The sequence below is a fragment of the Oncorhynchus keta genome, chromosome 19, assembly GCF_023373465.1.
Source record: "Oncorhynchus keta strain PuntledgeMale-10-30-2019 chromosome 19, Oket_V2, whole genome shotgun sequence".
Lineage (NCBI taxonomy): Eukaryota > Metazoa > Chordata > Actinopteri > Salmoniformes > Salmonidae > Oncorhynchus > Oncorhynchus keta.
This window is the reverse complement of record NC_068439.1, coordinates 11215252-11233549: the sequence shown is the minus strand read 5'-3', so window position 1 is coordinate 11233549 and position 18298 is coordinate 11215252. Positions and strand designations below refer to the sequence as shown.

Below are 18298 nucleotides of genomic sequence, written 5' to 3'. Positions count from 1 at the left end.
ACCGTCTCGGTCAACCACCATCTCGGTCAACCACCGTCTCGGTTAGGTCAACCACCATCTCGGTCAACCACCATCTCAGTCAGGTCAACCACCGTCTCAGTCAGGTCAACCACCGTCTCGGTCAGGTCAACCACCATCTTGGTCAACCACCGTCTCGGTCAGGTCAACCACCGTCTCAGTCAGGTCAACCACCGTCTCGGTCAGGTCAACCACCGTCTCGGTCAACCCCCGTCTAGGTCAACCACCGTCTCGGTCAACCACCGTCTCGGTCAACCCCCGTCTCGGTCAACCACCGTCTCGGTCAACCACCGTCTCGGTCAGGTCAACCCCCGTCTCGGTCAACCACCGTCTCGGTCAACCACCGCCTCAGTCAGGTCAACCACCGTCTCAGTCAGGTCAACCACCGTCTCGGTCAGGTCAACCACCGTCTCGGTCAACCACCATCTCGGTCAACCACCGTCTCGGTTAGGTCAACCACCATCTCGGTCAACCACCATCTCAGTCAGGTCAACCACCGTCTCAGTCAGGTCAACCACCGTCTCGGTCAGGTCAACCACCATCTCGGTCAACCACCGTCTCGGTCAGGTCAACCACCGTCTCAGTCAGGTCAACCACCGTCTCGGTCAGGTCAACCACCGTCTCGGTCAACCCCCGTCTCGGTCAGGTCAACCACCGTCTCGGTCAACCACCGTCTCGGTCAACCCCCGTCTCGGTCAACCACCGTCTCGGTCAACCACCGTCTCGGTCAGGTCAACCCCCGTCTCGGTCAACCACCGTCTCGGTCAACCACTGCCTCAGTCAGGTCAACCACCGTCTCAGTCAGGTCAACCACCGTCTCGGTCAGGTCAACAACCGTCTCGGTCAACCCCCGTCTCGGTCAACCACCGTCTCGGTCAACCGTCTCGGTCAACCCCCATCTTGACCACGTTCCTCTGGTGGTCGGGGTCGAGTGCTGGTGCCGCCTCACACTCTGCTGCAGGTGGGACAGGTGGGGATGACGGGCACCTCTAACACTTCCTCCTGTGTGCGTGTGTGTGTGTGTACGTGCGCATGTGCGCGCGTGTGTGTGTGTGTGCGTGCATGCGTGCGTGCGTGTGTGCGTGTGTGTGCGTAGATAGCGGCAGGCATGGCGTATATAGAGCGAATGAACTACATCCATCGTGATCTGCGAGCGGCTAACATTCTGGTCGGGGAAAATCTGGTGTGCAAGATCGCTGACTTTGGTCTGGCCAGACTCATAGAGGACAATGAGTACACTGCCAGACAAGGTAAGAGAGAGTGTGACAACTCTTGATGAGAACAGGACTTCATAAATACATTTCATTGATTGATTGATTGATTGATTGACTGATTTTACAGGAGCCAAGTTCCCCATCAAGTGGACAGCTCCTGAAGCAGCTCTATACGGCCGTTTCACCATCAAGTCTGACGTGTGGAGCTTTGGTATCCTGCTCACTGAGCTCATCACAAAGGGACGCGTACCTTACCCAGGTAGGTGGGCGTGTCTTACTCTCTCCCTTCTTCTTTCCAGACATGGGATATGTGTTACTAAACATATCTGTGCAGTGGCAAGAAAGAATATGTGTCTAATATGTACAGTATCTACAGTGTCAAGAAAAGGTATGTGAACCCTTTGGAATTACCTCGATTTCTGCATAAATTGGTCATAAAATGTGATCTGATCTTCATCTAAGTCACAACAATAGACAAACACAATCTGCTTAAACTAATAACACACAGACAATCATACGCTTTCATGTCTTTATTGAACACACTGTGTAAACATTCACAGTGCAGGGTGGAAGAAGTATGTGAACCCTTGGATTTAATAACTGGTTGACCCTCCTTTGGCAGCAATAACCTCAACCAAACGTTTTCTGTGGTGGCGTATCAGACCTGCACAACGGTCAGGAGGAATTTTGGACCATTCCTCTTTATAAAACTTGGGATATTATTGGGATGTCTGGTGTGAACTGCTCTCTTGAGGTCATACCACAGCATCTCAATGGGGTTGAGGTCAGGACTCTGACTGGGCCACTCCAGAAGGTGTATTTTCTTCTGATGAAGTCATTCTGCTGTTGATTTACTGTATTTAGGGGCGTTGTCATGTTGCATCACCCAACTTCTGTTGAGCTTCGATTGGCGGACAGATAGCCTTACATTCTCCTGCAAAATGTCTTGATAAACTTGGGAATTCCCTTTTCCGTCGATGATAGCAAGCTGTCCAGGCCCTGAGGCAGCAAAGCAGCCCCAAATTATGATGCTCTCTCCACCAGACTTTACAGTTGGGATGAGCTTGATTGTGGTGTGCTGTGCCTTTTTTTCTCCACACATAGTGTTGTGTGTTCCTTCCAAACAACTCAACTTTAGTTTCATTTGTCCACAGAATATTTTGCCAGTAGCGCTGTGGAATATCCAGATGCACTTTTACAAACTTCAGACGTGCAGCAATGTTTTTTTTGAGCAGCAGTGGCTTCTTCCGTGGTGTCCTCACATGAACACCATTCTTGTTTAGTGTTTTACATATTGTAGACTCGTCAACAGAGATGTTAGCATGTTCCAGAGATTTCTGTAAATCTTTAGCTGACACTCTAGGATTTTTCTTAACTTCGTTGAGCATTCTGCGCTGTGCTCTCGTAGTCATCTTTGCAGGATGGCCACTCCAAGGGAGAGTAGCAACAGTGCTGAACTTTCTACATTTATAGACAATTATTCTTACCATGGACTGATGAACATCAAGGCTTTTAGAGATAGTTTTGTAAACCTTTCAAGCTTTATGCAAGTCAACAATTCTTAATCTTAGGTCTTCTGAGATCTCTTTTGTTGGAGGCATTGTTGATATCAGGCAGTGCTTCTTGTGAATAGCAAACTCAAATTTTGTGAGTGTTTTTGTTATAGGGCAAGGCAGCTCTAACCAACATCTCCAATCTCCTGAACCCAATTAGCTTTTGGAGAAGTCATTAGCCTAGTGGTTCACATACTTTTTCCAACATACAGTCGTGGCAAAAAGGTTTTGAGAATGACACAAATATTAATTTTCACAGTCTGCTGCCTCAGTTTGTATGATGGCAATTTGCATATACTCCAGAATGTTATGAAGAGTGATCAATTGATTGCAAAGTCCCTCTTTGCCATGCAAATGAACTGAATCCCCAAAAACCATTCCCACTGCATTCAGCCCTGCCACAAAAGGACCAGCTGACATCATGTCAGTGATTCTCTCGTTAACACAGGTTTGAGTGTTGACAAGGACAAGGCTGGAGATCACTCTGTCATGCTGATTGAGTTTGAATAACAGACTGGAAGCTTCAAAAGGAGGGTGGTGCTTGGAATAATTGTTCTTCCTCTGTCAACCATGGTTACCTGCAAGGAAACATGTGCCATCATCAATGCTTTGCAAAAAAAGGGCTTCACAGGCAAGGATATTGCTGCCAGTAAGATTGCACCTAAATCAACCATTTATTGGATCATCAAGAACTTCAAGGAGTGCAGTTCAATTGTTGTGAAGAAGGCTTCAGGGCGCCCTACAAAGTCCAGCAAGCGCCAGGACCGTCTCCTAAAGTTGATTCAGCTGCGGGATCAGGGCACCACCAGTACAGAGTTTGCTCAGGAATGGCAGCAGGCTGGTGTGAGTGCATCTGCACGCACAGTGAGGATGGCCTGGTGTCAAGAAGGGCAGCAAAGAAGCCACTTCTCTCCAGGAAAAACATCAGGGACAGACTGATATTCTGCAAAAGGTACAGAGATTGGACTGCTGAGAACTGGGGTAAAGTCCTTTTCTCTGATGAATCCCCTTTCTGATTGTTTGGGGAATCTGGAAAAAAGCTTGTCCGGAGAAGACAAGGTGAGCGCTACCATCAGTCCTGTGTCATGCCAACAGTAAAGCATCCTGAGACCATTCGTGTGTGGGGTTGCTTCTCAGCCAAGGGAGTGGCCTCACTCTACCTCACAATGAATAAAGAATGGTACCAGCACATCTTCCGAGAGCAACTTCTCCCAACCATCCAGGAACAGTTTGGTGACGAACAATGCCTTTTCCAGCATGATGGAGCACCTTGCAATAAGGCAAAAGTGATAACTAAGTGGCTCGGGGAACAAAACATCAATATTTTGGGTCCATGGCCAGGAAACTCCCCAGACATTAATCCCATTGAGAAATTGTGATCAATCCTCAAGAGGCGGGTGGACAAACAAAATCCCACAAATTCTGACAAACTCTAAGCATTGATTATGCAAGAATGGGCTGCCATCAGTCAGGATGTGGCCCAGAAGTGAATTGACAGCATGCCAGGGCGGATTGCAGAGGTCTTGGAAAAAGAAAGGTCAACACTGCAAATATTGACTGTTTGCATCAAGGTCATGTAATTGTCAATAAAAGCCTTTGACACGTATGATATGCTAGTAATTATACTTCAGTATCCATAGTAACATCTGACAAAAATATATAAAGACACTGAAGCAGCAAACTTTGTGGAAATTAATATTTGTGTCATTCTCAAAACTTTTGGCCACGACTGGACACTGTGAATGTTTAAACGATGTATTCAATGTAGACAAGAAAAATTCTATAATTTGTGTGTTATTAATTTTATGACCAACTGTGGCTCAGTTGGTAGAGCATGGCGCTTGTAACGCCAGGGTAGTGGGTTCGTTTCCCGGGACCACCCATACGTAGAATGTATGCACATATGACTGTAAGTCGCTTTGGATAAAAGCGTCAGCTAAATGGCATATATTATTATTATTATTATATATTATTATTATTATTATTATATATTATTATATAGAAATCTGGGTAATTCCAAAGGGTTCACATACTTTTTCTTGCCACTCTATGTCTCTTTCTCCCTCTCTACCACTCCCTCTCCCTCCTCTTCTCTAGGTATGAATAACCGGGAGGTCCTGGAGCAGGTGGAGAGAGGCTACAGGATGCCCTGTGCGGTGGGTTGTCCTGCCTCCCTCCATGAGCTGATGGTACAGTGTTGGCGCAGAGATGCGGACGAGAGACACACCTTTGAATACCTGCAGGGCTTCCTGGAGGACTACTTTACTGCTACTGAACCCCAGTACCAGCCTGGAGAGAACCTGTGACCACGCCCACACGCATACGCACATACAGACACAAGTGTTCACAGACAGACACTCACTCACATAAATACAGACACACACACACACACACAGTTTTTGTAGGCTGTAGCGTGCCAGATTGTGCCTTAAATCTTTACTCAGTGTGATATGATGATGATGATGATGTCTTCACTTCCAATGCTTTTTACTCTTTAACCATCATTCATGTCAAAGTGGATTTTTACTGTAATCCTTTCTTAAATCTTATTTTCTCGAGTTTCTGAATCTGGCGAGTAAATGCTGCCAGAGGCGTGCTGCCCATAGGGGGCACGTGTCCCCTCAAAGAATGTGCCCTGTTTAAAAACATTTAAGAAATAAAATTATATATATATATTGTTGTTGTTTCTCTGTAATACCACTAGCCACCTAGAAATGTTATGAAGTTGTCTTTAGTTAGCCCAGCTCTGCCAGCCTCATAACTAACTACCAAGAAGCCATTTCAGACTATCAGTCAAGTTAGAGTAGCTAGCTTGTTTGTCTTAGCTGGCATGCCTGCTGTCAAGGTTGGTAGACTTTAGAAAAGACAGCTATAACTACATGTATTGAATAAGACTCACATTCCATTCAATCTGTTACCCAGATTTGAGCAGACATGCAGAGAAGAATGCTGCCAATGGTTGCCGATGTTAGAAATAGGCCTAGCTTGTGCATCATTATCACTAGCTATCACTAGCTGTCACTAGCTATCACTAGCTATTACTGGCTATCACTAGCTATCACTAGCTGTCACTAGCTATCACTAGCTATCACTAGCTGTCACTAGCTATCACTAGCTATTACTGGCTATCACTAGCTATCACTAGCTATCACTAGCTATCACTAGCTATCACTAGCTATCACTAGCTATCACTAGCTATCACTAGCTGTCACTAGCTATCACTAGCTATCACTAGCTGTCACTAGCTATCACTAGCTATTACTGGCTATCACTAGCTATCACTAGCTATTACTAGCTATCACTAGCTATTACTAGCTATCACTAGCTATCACTAGCTATCACTAACTAACAGGGAAGAAATCTGAGGTGCGAGCACGGAGCGTGACTGGGCCAAGCTAGAGCAGCTTGTGAAGTTGCTGGAGCCGTTCGCAATCCACACCGACTTCAAACTGACAGCCGGTCACTGTCTGACGTGGTACCGTGTCGTCTCAACCTCGAGTCAAACTTGCAGTCAACTACTGTTGCAAAACAGTTGGCCCAGGTCCTCCTGAAGTCACTGCGTGAGCGCTTTGCATGCAAACTTCAATCCTCACTCTACAGCAGCTTGCTCAACGTAGATGATGGAGCTGATGAGGGAAGCAGAGTCTATTGTACTTCAGCAAATCAGAGAGTACAGCCATGGAGCAGCAGGACCCCAAGCAAGATGACAGCACGTTGAATCCAGCAAGCATCTCGACCACAGTTCTTCAGAAATATAGTTTCCTCTCAACGAGGATAGTCCAGCCGGAAGGTCAACCTGTCAGGGCATTGTGTCCTGTGTGAGCTGTGGGAATACCTGGAAGAGGTCAAGGTGAGCATGTTTACAGAGTTACCTCTCCAGTTCTGGCAGGCAAGGATGGCTGTTCATCCAAAGCTGTGACCTCTGGCACTGGATCTGGTTTCTGCCCCTGCATCCCAAGCATTCGCGGCGAGGATAATCAGCCTTTCATCAGGCTTGAAAAACCGAACGACAACCTCTTTGGAATGCAGAGTCTTCTTGAAGATAATCCAGAGAATCTTGATTGGATGAACAGAATCATACACACACAGTGTTGCATTGCTTATGTTTTTGGTGTCGTTGCAGCTGTTTTTATGAACCCAATTTGAAGGGGTTAGTCACAGTGATGATACATGTTTCACAGTACATAAACAAACCATGTCACATGACTTCCTTTGTTGTTTCTGTCACATAAAGGTACTTGATTCTTCTTCCATCTACTAGTAAAGTTACAAAAGCACTAGATTGGTGTGAACATGGACAAGAGAGTTTCCTTCCACCATATTTCTTGCACCAGTCTAGGCGCTTATCCTTTAAATCCAAGTCAAATTAGGATGGATTTATAATTTAAACTTTACCAACACATATTTCCTGGCCAAGGAGTTGTATAGAGTCCTCTGGTGACCAAAAGCCTGTGGCCGCGCCATTGAGGACGTTAGCCATTTTGATTTAGTCAACTGGGTGAGATTTGGCTGATCCGGTTAGCATGACCTGATGACCCGTTTGGAGTCGTGACAAAATGTACTATTTCAAGATGGAGATGTCCTCAACGGTGCTGCCCATGTTCTCACAGACACCGTCATGACACAGATACAAATCAAATCTAAGATTTGCTGTCTATCCAAGATGTTGTCTATCCAAGTCTATGGTCTATGGTCATCTCCTTATGTATTACTGCCCCCCAGTGACAAGATGTGAAATCCCCACAAAAACGAACTATAGAAAACAAAAAAAGACTTACAGAAAACGTTTGACCTCTGTCATTGCCAACAAAGGGTATAAAACAAAGTATTGAGATAAACTTTTCTTATTGACCAAATACTTATTTCCCACCTTAATTTGCAAAGAAAATCAATGAAAAATCCTACAATGTGATTTTCTGGATTTTATTTCTTCTAATTTTGTCTGTCATAGTTGAAGTGTACCTATGATGAACATTACAGGCCTCTCTCATCTTTTTAAGTGGGAGAACTTGCACAATTGGTGGCTGACTAAATACTTTTTTGCCCCACTGTACATGACTCCTCCCGCATAGGCTGCTTTCGTTTTATTTTTTTTACAGGTTTTTTTGATGATCGTGACCTTCTCTTGTTTCAGATGTTTCTGACCTTCTCTTGTTTCAGATGTTTCTGACCTTCTCTTGTTTCAGATGTTTCTGATCTTCTCTTGTTTCAGATGTTTCTGATCTTCTCTTGTTTCAGATGTTTCTGATCTTCTCTTGTTTCAGATGTTTCTGATCTTCTCTTGTTTCAGATGTTTCTGACCTTCTCTTGTTTCAGATGTTTCTGACCTTCTCTTGTTTCAGATGTTTCTGATCTTCTGTTGTTTCAGATGTTGCTGACCTTCTCTTGTTTCAGATTCACATTTCCCAGGACATAGACATATCTGATATTGTCAGAAAGCTTAAATTCTTGTTAATCTAACTGCACTGTCCAATTTACAGTAGCTATTACAGTGAAATAATACCATGCTATTGTTTGAGGAGAGTGCACAGTTATGAACTTGAAAATGTATTAATAAATCAATTAGGCACATTTGGGCAGTCTTCATACAACATTTTTAACATAAATACAATGGTTCATTGGATCAGTCTAAAACTTTGCACATACACTGCTGCCATCTAGTGTCCAAAATCTCAATTGCGCCAGGACTGGAATAATACATCATGGCCTTTCTCTTGCATTTTAAAGATGATGGTACAAAAGAAATACATGTTTTTTTCTTTGTATTATCTTTTACCAGATCTAATGTGTTATATTCTCCTACATTCCTTTCACATTTCCACAAACTGCAAAGTGTTTCCTTTCAAATGGTATCAAGAATATGCATATGTTTGCTTCAGGTCCTGAGCTACAGGCAGTTAGATTTGGGTATGTCATTTTAGGAGAAAATTGAAGGGGAAAAAAGGTGGATCCTTAAGAGGTTTTAAGGGCTTTATTGGCATGGGAAACATATGTTAACATAGCCAAAGCAAGTGAACTAGATATCTCTCTCTCCCTCGCTGTCTCTTTCTCCATCTCAGTTCTTTCTCTGACGACTCTATCTACCCCCACCCCCATCGGCATTGCGTAACCCAGACAACAGGTTCTGATATAAGAAAAAAATAATTAAAAAAAAGAAATACACTTCCCAGAGTACTTATCGGTAGTACCGAGGCCAAATACGGGTCCCCGGATGGGACTGACAGCCAGGCACGTCTGGCGAGAAACAAGAGGCGAGATTGCAGTGTGAGAGACAGAGAGACAGAGATAGAAAGGGGGATATCATATCGCGGGGAGAGAGAGAAACGGACGAAATATTTGGTTCTTTCCTCTGTTTTCTTCCAGGAACATCTGTCCCGCGCCTGTCTGCCACGGGATTGTTCTAGCAAGGTTTGAGGAGTGTTCCTGTGTGTGCGTGTATGCAGAAGGGGTATCCGCCCCCCCTGCCCGTTTCCCCTTCTCTCCAAATCTTCTCCCTTTTTTTGTATTTTTCTCCGTTTTCTGGTCTCTGCTGTTGATGTACACCAGCTTGTTTTTAGAGAAACGGTTTTCTGTGTCGGAGCCCTGCACACACACAGACAGATAGAAGTGCGAGGCACGGAGAGGAGACAGACAGACAACGACGTTAACTGGAGGAATGAACGGAAAATGCTGCGCGCCAGCGGTGGCAGCCGTGATATTACCGATAAATTCGTGACCCGCGCGACGAGAGGAGAGAAGACCCGCTGCAGCACCAAGCCTCTCCCGGTGAGTGCGCATGCATCGTCTGTCTGTATACACAACCCATATTTGCATACTGGGCTGTTCTAGCGCCGCTGCCAGAATCGCGCGGCACCGCTGCATTTTTTTTTATTGAAGGAATTTGTATTAACCTCGGCGGTGCCGTTATTACTCGCGCTGGGTCAGTCTGTCACTGATGTGGTGGACTTCCCTCTAATTACTGATGGCGATCACGCACGCACGCGCACACACACACACACACACACACACACACACACACACACACACACACACACACACACACACACACACACACACACACACACACACACACACACACACACACACACACACACACACACACACAGTTAAGGTTATTGTTTCTGCTGGTTGTGTAACCCAAGATGTCTACCACACAAACACACATTCACACAGATCCGTTACTGAGACAGACTGTCTCTCATCTGCATTCACCGTGAATGGACGTGGTCGGTCTTGAGCTCAATGGAACATTCGGTGCTCCGGTGCTGCTGTGGCGCGAGCACTGGGCGCGCACCGACAGATGTTTACTATAATTTAGTTGGAGATAGAAAAAGCCCAGCTAGCACGTACCATTCTGAGAACAATATGTTTCTCCCAGCTCGGTGAGAGTGTGCTTGTCCTGTGTTTATCTTGTATACAACCTTCCCACAACTTTCTGGGAATGGTGCAGGATCGTTGCTTGGTTTTGGAACATTCTCAGCACATTTGGCCAAAAAAAAAACATTATTTTCTTGTCATTTCATTACTTTACATTTAATTTACATTTTGGTAATGTTCTAGGAACAATCTCTCCAAATGGTTTGACAATGGGAACATTCACAAATAGTTCAGAGAATGTTAAGAAAGCAACTTCTTCTGTGGGAATTTCAGTACTTCAGCATAACGTTTCCTAGATTTACTCATGGTTCTATTTAAAACCATGTTTTCAAATGGTTCTGAGAAATTTCCATTAAAAAATGTACTTTAAGTAACGTTCAGAGAACGTTCTAAGAATGTTATTTAAAAACATATACATTCTGTTCTCACCATCAATAAAACTCTATCTTGTAAAGTGTGTTCAGGTGTGTTGGCCTCGTCCACTAATTGGCCTCATCTGGTTTTATTGAGCGCTTGTTTCCTTTGAAATTGGGTCAGTTTGAATAGACTAAAATGAACTGTTTTGTATGTGTAAAAAAACAAAGATTTTAAGTTCCATCTTGGTGGCGCAGTGGACTACTACCATGGATAAATAACAGATTATTGTAAGTTCAAATCCCACTGCATGATTAATGCCTCGTTGTACTTGGAGTTCCAAATGAAGCTAGCAGTCTTATTGAAAGGTTCAGTGAAAGTTTGAAGGAAGTCATTCAAAAACCTCAAAATAACCTCAATAAAACCTTCCAGGAAACCTTTCAAGGAACCAGAGTAAAACGTTCTCAGGACCTCCCTGAAACCAGAGTAAAACGTTCTGAGGACCTCCCTGGAACCAGAGTAAAACGCTCTCAGGACCCCCCTGGAACCAGAGTAAAACGTTCTCAGGACCTCCCTGGAACCAGAGTAAAACGCTCTCAGGACCTCCCTGGAACCAGAGTAAAACGTTCTCAGGACCTCCCTGGAACCAGAGTAAAACGTTCTCAGGACCCCCCTGGAACCAGAGTAAAACGTTCTCAGGACCTTCCTGGAACCAGAGTAAAACGTTCTCAGGACCTCCCTGGAACCAGAGTAAAACGTTCTCAGGACCTCCCTGGAACCAGAGTAAAACGTTCTCAGGACCCCCCTGGAACCAGAGTAAAACGTTCTCAGGACCTCCCTGGAACCAGAGTAAAACGTTCTCAGGACCTCCCTGGAACCGGAGTAAAACGTTCTCAGGACCTCCCTGGAACCAGAGTAAAACGTTCTGAGGACCTCCCTGGAACCAGAGTAAAACGTGCTCAGGACCTCCCTGGAACCAGAGTAAAACGTTCTCAGGACCTCCCTGGAACCAGAGTAAAACGCTCTCAGGACCTCCCTGGAACCAGAGTAAAACGTTCTCAGGACCTCCCTGGAATCTAAGTAAAACGCTCTTAGGACCTCCCTGGAACCAGAGTAAAACGTTCTGAGGACCTCAATGAAACCAGAGTAAAACGCTCTCAGGACCTCCCTGGCACCAGAGTAAAATGTTCTCAGGACCTCCCTGGAATCTAAGTAAAACGTTCTCAGGACCTCCCTGGAATCTAAGTAAAATGTTCTCAGGACCTCCCTGGAATCTAAGTAAAACGTTCTCAGGACATCCCTGGAATCTAAGTAAAACGTTCTCAGGACCTCCCTGGAACCGAAGCAAAACATTCTGATGACCTCCCTGCAACATAAAAATAAACTTTCCCAGAACAGACAACATTTTCACTTCTGTTCTTAGAAGTCAGGAAAGGTATGGCTCCCGAGTGGCGCAGCGGTCTAAGGCACTGCATCTCAGTGCTAGAGGCGTCACTACAGACCCTGGTTTGATTCCTGGCTGTATTACAACCCGCCGTGATTGGGAGTCCCATAGGGCGGCGCACAATTAGCCCAGCGTCATCCGGGTTTGGGTTTGGCCGTCATTGTCAATGAGAGAAAGAGAGAGATAGCCCAGGGCCAGTGTACGTGTGTCCTGACAGTGTATTTAGGGCCCTTATTGACATGCACAACTTGTGCACGTGATGCAGAATGATATGTCTTAAAGGGAGAGTCGTCTGTATGGGTGTGGGTATGATTGTCTGTATGTCTGTATGGGTATGTACGTCTGTATGGGTGTGGGTATGTATGTCTGTATGGGTGTGGGTATGGATGTCTGTATGGGTGTGGGTATGTATGTCTGTCTGTGTGGGTATGTATGTCTGTATGGGTATGTATGTCTGTATGGATGTTGGTATGTATGTCTGTGTGTGTGTGGGTATGTATGTCTGTATGGGTATGTATGTGTGTGTGGGTATGTACGTCTGTATGGGTATGTATGTCTGTATGGGTATGTATGTCTGTATGGGTATGTATGTCTGTATGGGTGTGGGTATGTATGTCTGTATGGGTATGTATGTCTGTATGGGTATGTATGTCTGTATGGGTGTGGGTATGTATGTCTGTGTGTGTGTGGGTATGTATGTCTGTATGGGTGTGGGTATGTATGTCTGTATGGGTATGTATGTCTGTATGGGTATGTATGTCTGTATGGGTATGTATGTCTGTATGGGTGTGGGTATGTACGTCTGTATTTGCGTAGGTGTGTGTAGGCGTGTATAGGTGTGTGTGTGTGTGTGTGTGTGTGTGTGTGTGTGTGTGTGTAGGCGTGTGTGTGGGTGTGTGTGTGTGTGTGTAGGTGTGTGTGTGTGTGTGTGTGTGTGTGTGTGTGTGTGTGTGTGTGTGTGTGTGTGTGTGTGTGTGTGTGTGTGTGTGTGTGTGTGTGTGTGTGTAGGCGTGTGTGTGTGTGTGTGTGTGTGTGGTGTGTGTGTGTGTGTGTGTGGTGTCTTGTGTGTGTGTGTGTGTGTGTGTGTGTGTGTGTGTGTGTGTGTGTGTGTGTGTGTGTGTGTGTGTGTGTGTAGGTGTGTGTGTGTAGGTGTGTGTAGGTGTGTGCCATTTGAGGATATATAATAGCGTAGACCTATTGTGTACCTGTGTGCTCGGTGGTGGTAGTCATAGAAACAGCCTTGTATCGCCACGGATGTTCTCGCTGTCCTCATAGGCCAGGTCAGCAGTCAACACACACATCTATACAGAAACGCTGAGTGTTTGTCCTGGACTGCTTCATGTATGTATTAGTTTGGCTGGAGTTTGTGTCTCTTTCTCTCTGTGTGTGTGTGTGTATCGGTGTGTCACACACCCTTTCTAACTGAAGGTCATGACCCTGACACTTAGATTTGTGGTTATAGTTCTATTTCAGCTAGTTTTGGTTCTAGTTCTGGTTCTAGTCCAGTTATTTCTAGTTCTGGTTCTAGTCCAGTTATTTCTAGTTCTGGTTCAAGTCCAGTTATTTCTAGTTCTGGTTCTAGTCCAGTTATTTCTAGTTCTGGTTCAAGTCCAGTTATTTCTACTTCTGGTTCTAGTCCAGTTATTTCTGGTTCTGGTTCTGGTTCTAGTCCAGTTATTTCTGGTTCAAGTCCAGTTATTTCTAGTTCTGGTTCAAATCCAGTTATTTCTAGTTCTGGTTCTAGTCCAGTTATTTATGGTTCAGGTCCAGTTCTTTCTGGTTCTCTGGTTCTAGTCCAGCTAGTTCTGGTTCTATTACAACTTGTCCAGGTTCTAGTTCTGGTTCTATTCCAGTTATTTCTGGTTCTATTCCAGCTAGTTCTGGTTCTAGTTCTATTCCAGTTAGTGTCTGTGTGTGTGTGTATATTCCAACACAATGCATTCACATTGGCCCAGCAACACAATGAGACCCAACCCGAAACATGAGAAAACAAAAAGATAATTACTTGAATCATTGAAAATAATTTACAAAAAAACAGAGCAAACTAGAATGCTATTTGGCCCTAAACAGAGAGTACACAGTGGCAGAATACCTGACCACTGTGACTGACCCAAACTGAAGGAAAGCTTTGACTGTGTACAGACTCAGTATAGGCCGCCGTAGGCAGACATGGCTCTCAAGAGAAGACAGGCTATGTGCTCACTGCCCACAAAATGAGGTAGAAACTGAGCTGCACTTCCTAACCTCCTGCCCAATGTATGACCATATTAGAGACACATATTTCCCTCAGATTACACAGATCCACAAAGAATTTGAAAACAAAACCAATTTTGATAAACTCCCATAGCTACTGGGTGAAATATCAGTGTGACATCAACGCAGCAAGATTTATGACCTGTTGCCACAAGAAAAAGGCAACCAGTGAAGAGCAAACACTTTTGTAAATACAACCCATATTTATGCTTATTTATTTTCCCTTTTGTAATTATTTGCACATCATTACAACACTGTATATAGACATAATATGACATTTGAAATGTCTTAATTCTTTAGAAATTTTGTGAGAATTTCTCTTTCTCTCTCTCTCTCTCTCTCTCTCTCTCTCTCTCTCTCTCTCTCTCTCTCTCTCTCTCTCTCTCTCTCTCTCTCTCTCTCTCTCTCTCTCTCTCTCTCTCTATACATCTCTGTCTGTCTGTCTGTCTGTCTGTCTGTCTGTCTGTCTGTCTGTCTGTCTGTCTGTCTGTCTGTCTGTCTGTCTGTCTGTCTGTCTGTCTCACAACAGCTGGTTTGACATTAGCTGCTGTAGGACCATAACCTCTGACTAGAGGGGCGGCGGCGGTGGGGAGAGAACATGATGGAGAGAGGAGAGTGCAGGCAGAGAGAAAAACGATAGAGGGAGAGAACGTGTGTGTCTAGCTCACTAACAAGCTGGAAAGAATCAGCTCAATTTTTAAAGAGGAGAGAGAGGAGAAACTCTCACCCATACCCACACACACACACACACACACACACACACACACACGCACACACGCACGCACGCACGCACGCACGCACGCACGCACGCACGCACACACTCCATCTGCCATTCTCTTGCCCTCTCTCATACACACACCTGCACACATAACCTCTCTCTCTCTCTCTCTCTCTCTCTCTCTCTCTCTCTCTCTCTCTCTCTCTCTCTCTCTCTCTCTCTCAATACACACACACACTAACAGAGTCTCATTTGCGTATTGATTAGACACTGAAAGTCTGAAAGTCTGAAAAAAGATGTGTTACAGTGTTTGTGTGTGGATGCGTTTATATTTGTGTGTTTGTGTGTGTGTGTGTGTGTGTGTGTTCACAGAGCAAAAGATGACGCAGATGATCAGACAGGTCACAGATTATAAAACATTTATAAGTGGTTTATAAGATGTTCATTTGCCATTCCTCTAACATTGTCGCATCATTAACACGACAGTTAAAGGTTCTGCTCCTCATTAACACAACCGTTAAAGGTTCTGCTCCTCATTAACACGACAGTTAAAGGTTCTGCTCCTCATTAACACAACCGTTAAAGGTTCTGCTCCTCATTAACACGACAGTTAAAGGTTCTGCTCCTCATTAACACAACCGTTAAAGGTTCTGCTCCTCATTAACACAACAGTTAAAGGTTCTGCTCCTCATTAACACAACAGTTAAAGGTTCTACTCCTCATTAACACAACAGTTAAAGGTTCTGCTCCTCATTAACACAACAGTTAAAGGTTCTGCTCCTCATTAACACAACCGTTAAAGGTTCTGCTCCTCATTAACACAACAGTTAAAGGTTCTGCTCCTCATTAACACAACAGTTAAAGGTTCTGCTCCTCATTAACACAACAGTTAAAGGTTCTGCTCCTCATTAACACAACCGTTAAAGGTTCTGCTCCTCATTAACACAACAGTTAAAGGTTCTGCTCCTCATTAACACAACAGTTAAAGGTTCTGCTCCTCATTAACACAACAGTTAAAGGTTCTGCTCCTCATTAACACAACAGTTAAAGGTTCTGCTCCTCATTAACACAACAGTTAAAGGTTCTGCTCCTCATTAACAATACAGTTAAAGGTTCTGCTCCTCATTAACAATACAGTTAAAGGTTCTGCTCCTCATTAACACAACCGTGAAAGGTTCTGCTCCTCATTAACAATACAGTTAAAGGTTCTGCTCCTCATTAACAATACAGTTAAAGGTTCTGCTCCTCATTAACACGACAGTTAAAGGTTCTGCTCCTCATTAACACAACCGTTAAAGGTTCTGCTCCTCATTAACACAACAGTTAAAGGTTCTGCTCCTCATTAACACGACAGTTAAAGGTTCTGCTCATGAATTAACACAACAGTTAAAGGTTCTGCTCCTCATTAACACGACAGTTAAAGGTTCTGCTCATTAACACAACAGTTAAAGGTTCTGCTCCTCATTAACGCGACAGTTAAAGGTTCTGCTCCTCATTAACACAACAGTTAAAGGTTCTGCTCCTCATTAACACAACAGCTAAAGGTTCTGCTCCTCATTAACACAACGGTTAAAGGTTCTGCTCCTCATTAACACAACAGTTAAAGGTTCTGCTCATTAATTAACACAACGGTTAAAGGTTCTGCTCCTCATTAACAATACAGTTAAAGGTTCTGCTCCTCATTAACGCGACAGTTAAAGGTTCTGCTCCTCATTAACACAACAGTTAAAGGTTCTGCTCCTCATTAACACAACAGCTAAAGGTTCTGCTCCTCATTAACACAACGGTTAAAGGTTCAGCTCCTCATTAACAAACAGTTAAAGGTTCTGCTCATTAATTAACACAACAGTTAAAGGTTCTGCTCCTCATTAACAATACAGTTAAAGGTTCTGCTCATGAATTAACACAACAGTTAAAGGTTCTGCTCCTCATTAACACAACAGTTAAAGGTTCTGCTCCTCATTAACACAACAGTTAAAGGTTCTGCTCCTCATTAACACAACAGTTAAAGGTTCTGCTCCTCATTAACACAACCGTTAAAGGTTCTGCTCCTCATTAACACAACAGTTAAAGGTTCTGCTCCTCATTAACACGACAGTTAAAGGTTCTGCTCCTCATTAACACAACCGTTAAAGGTTCTGCTCCTCATTAACAATACAGTTAAAGGTTCTGCTCCTCATTAACACAACAGTTAAAGGTTCTGCTCCTCATTAACAATACAGTTAAAGGTTCTGCTCCTCATTAACACAACAGTTAAAGGTTCTGTTCTAGGAGTTGTAATGATGAATAGTTTTTCTTTTATCTCCCACTCCTTCTCTTCCTCCCTCTCTTTATTCCTTTCTCTCCCCTGCCTCTTCACCCCCTCTTCCTCATGTCTCTCACCCCCTCTTCCTCATGTCTCTCACCCCCTCTTCCTCATGTCTCTCACCCCCTCTTCCTCTCCGCTGGAAGGTAGTGTCTGCTGGGATCACACACTTCATGAGAGGGAGAGAGAGAGAGAGAGAGAGAAAGGGAGAAAGGGAGCTAGAGAGAGAAAGGGAGTGAGAGAAAGAGAGAGAGAAAAAGAGAGAAAGGGAGAGAAAGAGAAAGGGAGAAAGGAGAGAAAGGGAGAGAGAGAGAAAGGGAGAAAAAGAGAGAAAGGGAGAGAGAGAAAGCATTTCCTCAGCGTGAGCTATAGTGAGATAAGACCGAGAGAGGGAGAGATAAGGGCGGAAGATGGGAGGAGGAGAGGGGGAATGGGGGAAGATTGATGAATGCACTGCACACTCAGGCTCCTGGAGCGAGGGGGGGGCAGACAGGGAGGAGGACGGGTGGAGAAAGAGGAGAGAGATAGAGACGGGGTAGAGATGGATTGAGAAAGAGGCTGATTGACTGGCAAGGAGAAGAAGGGCTGTTCTTATCCTTTCAACAAAGTAATAATCTGAGGGACAGTGTGTGTGTGTGTGTGTGTGTGTGTGTGTGTGTGTGTGTGTGTGTGTGTGTGTGTGTGTGTGTGTGTGTGTGTGTGTGTGTGTGTGTGTGTGTGTGTGTGTGTGTGTGTGTGTGTGTGTGTGTGTGTGTGTGTGTGTGTGTAAAATGTGCTTGGTTGGTTGGTTGGTTGGAAGGGTTATTTACAGTGCCTAGTGAAAATCGAAACACCCCTTGCACATCCTTCACATTTGGCTGCCTTAAAATGTAAATCTAAATAGTGATTACATTCGACCCCCCCGCACAGATCTACACAACCAACTCCACAAAATCAACTAAGATGTCTTGATTGCGTACCTTTGGCAGCCATTACAGAATTGAATCATTTTGAATAATATTTTACAGTACCAACTTTGTTCAACTCTGGACAACTCTGTTCAACAATGGACAACTCTTACTG

The 18298-nt window shown here is 44.4% G+C and overlaps 1 protein-coding gene and 1 long non-coding RNA gene across 35 annotated transcripts in view; both read left to right on the top strand.

Annotated features, from left to right (window-relative positions):
• Positions 1-5458, top strand: part of LOC118381244 (tyrosine-protein kinase Fyn-like) — a 73384-nt gene extending 67926 nt beyond the window's left edge. For all 6 annotated transcript variants that reach the window (XM_052469441.1, XM_052469437.1, XM_052469438.1 and 3 more), the window contains 3 exons: positions 1115-1268; positions 1360-1491; positions 4883-5458. In XM_052469441.1, the coding sequence (XP_052325401.1) occupies positions 1115-1268; positions 1360-1491; positions 4883-5091 (495 nt within the window). In that variant the 3' untranslated portion in view covers positions 5092-5458. The remainder of the gene's footprint in view (positions 1-1114; positions 1269-1359; positions 1492-4882) is intronic.
• A 9891-nt stretch (positions 5459-15349) lies between these two features.
• On the top strand, positions 15350-17888 carry LOC127909195 (uncharacterized). 29 transcript variants are annotated; one of them, XR_008070162.1, is made up of 4 exons: positions 15350-15516; positions 15765-16074; positions 16106-16260; positions 16850-17888. It is a non-coding gene; the product is annotated as an uncharacterized LOC127909195 (long non-coding RNA). The 29 variants fall into 29 exon arrangements; XR_008070146.1 differs by having other exon boundaries at positions 15672-16074; XR_008070145.1 differs by having other exon boundaries at positions 15610-16074.
• Positions 17889-18298: the final 410 nt, after the last annotated feature.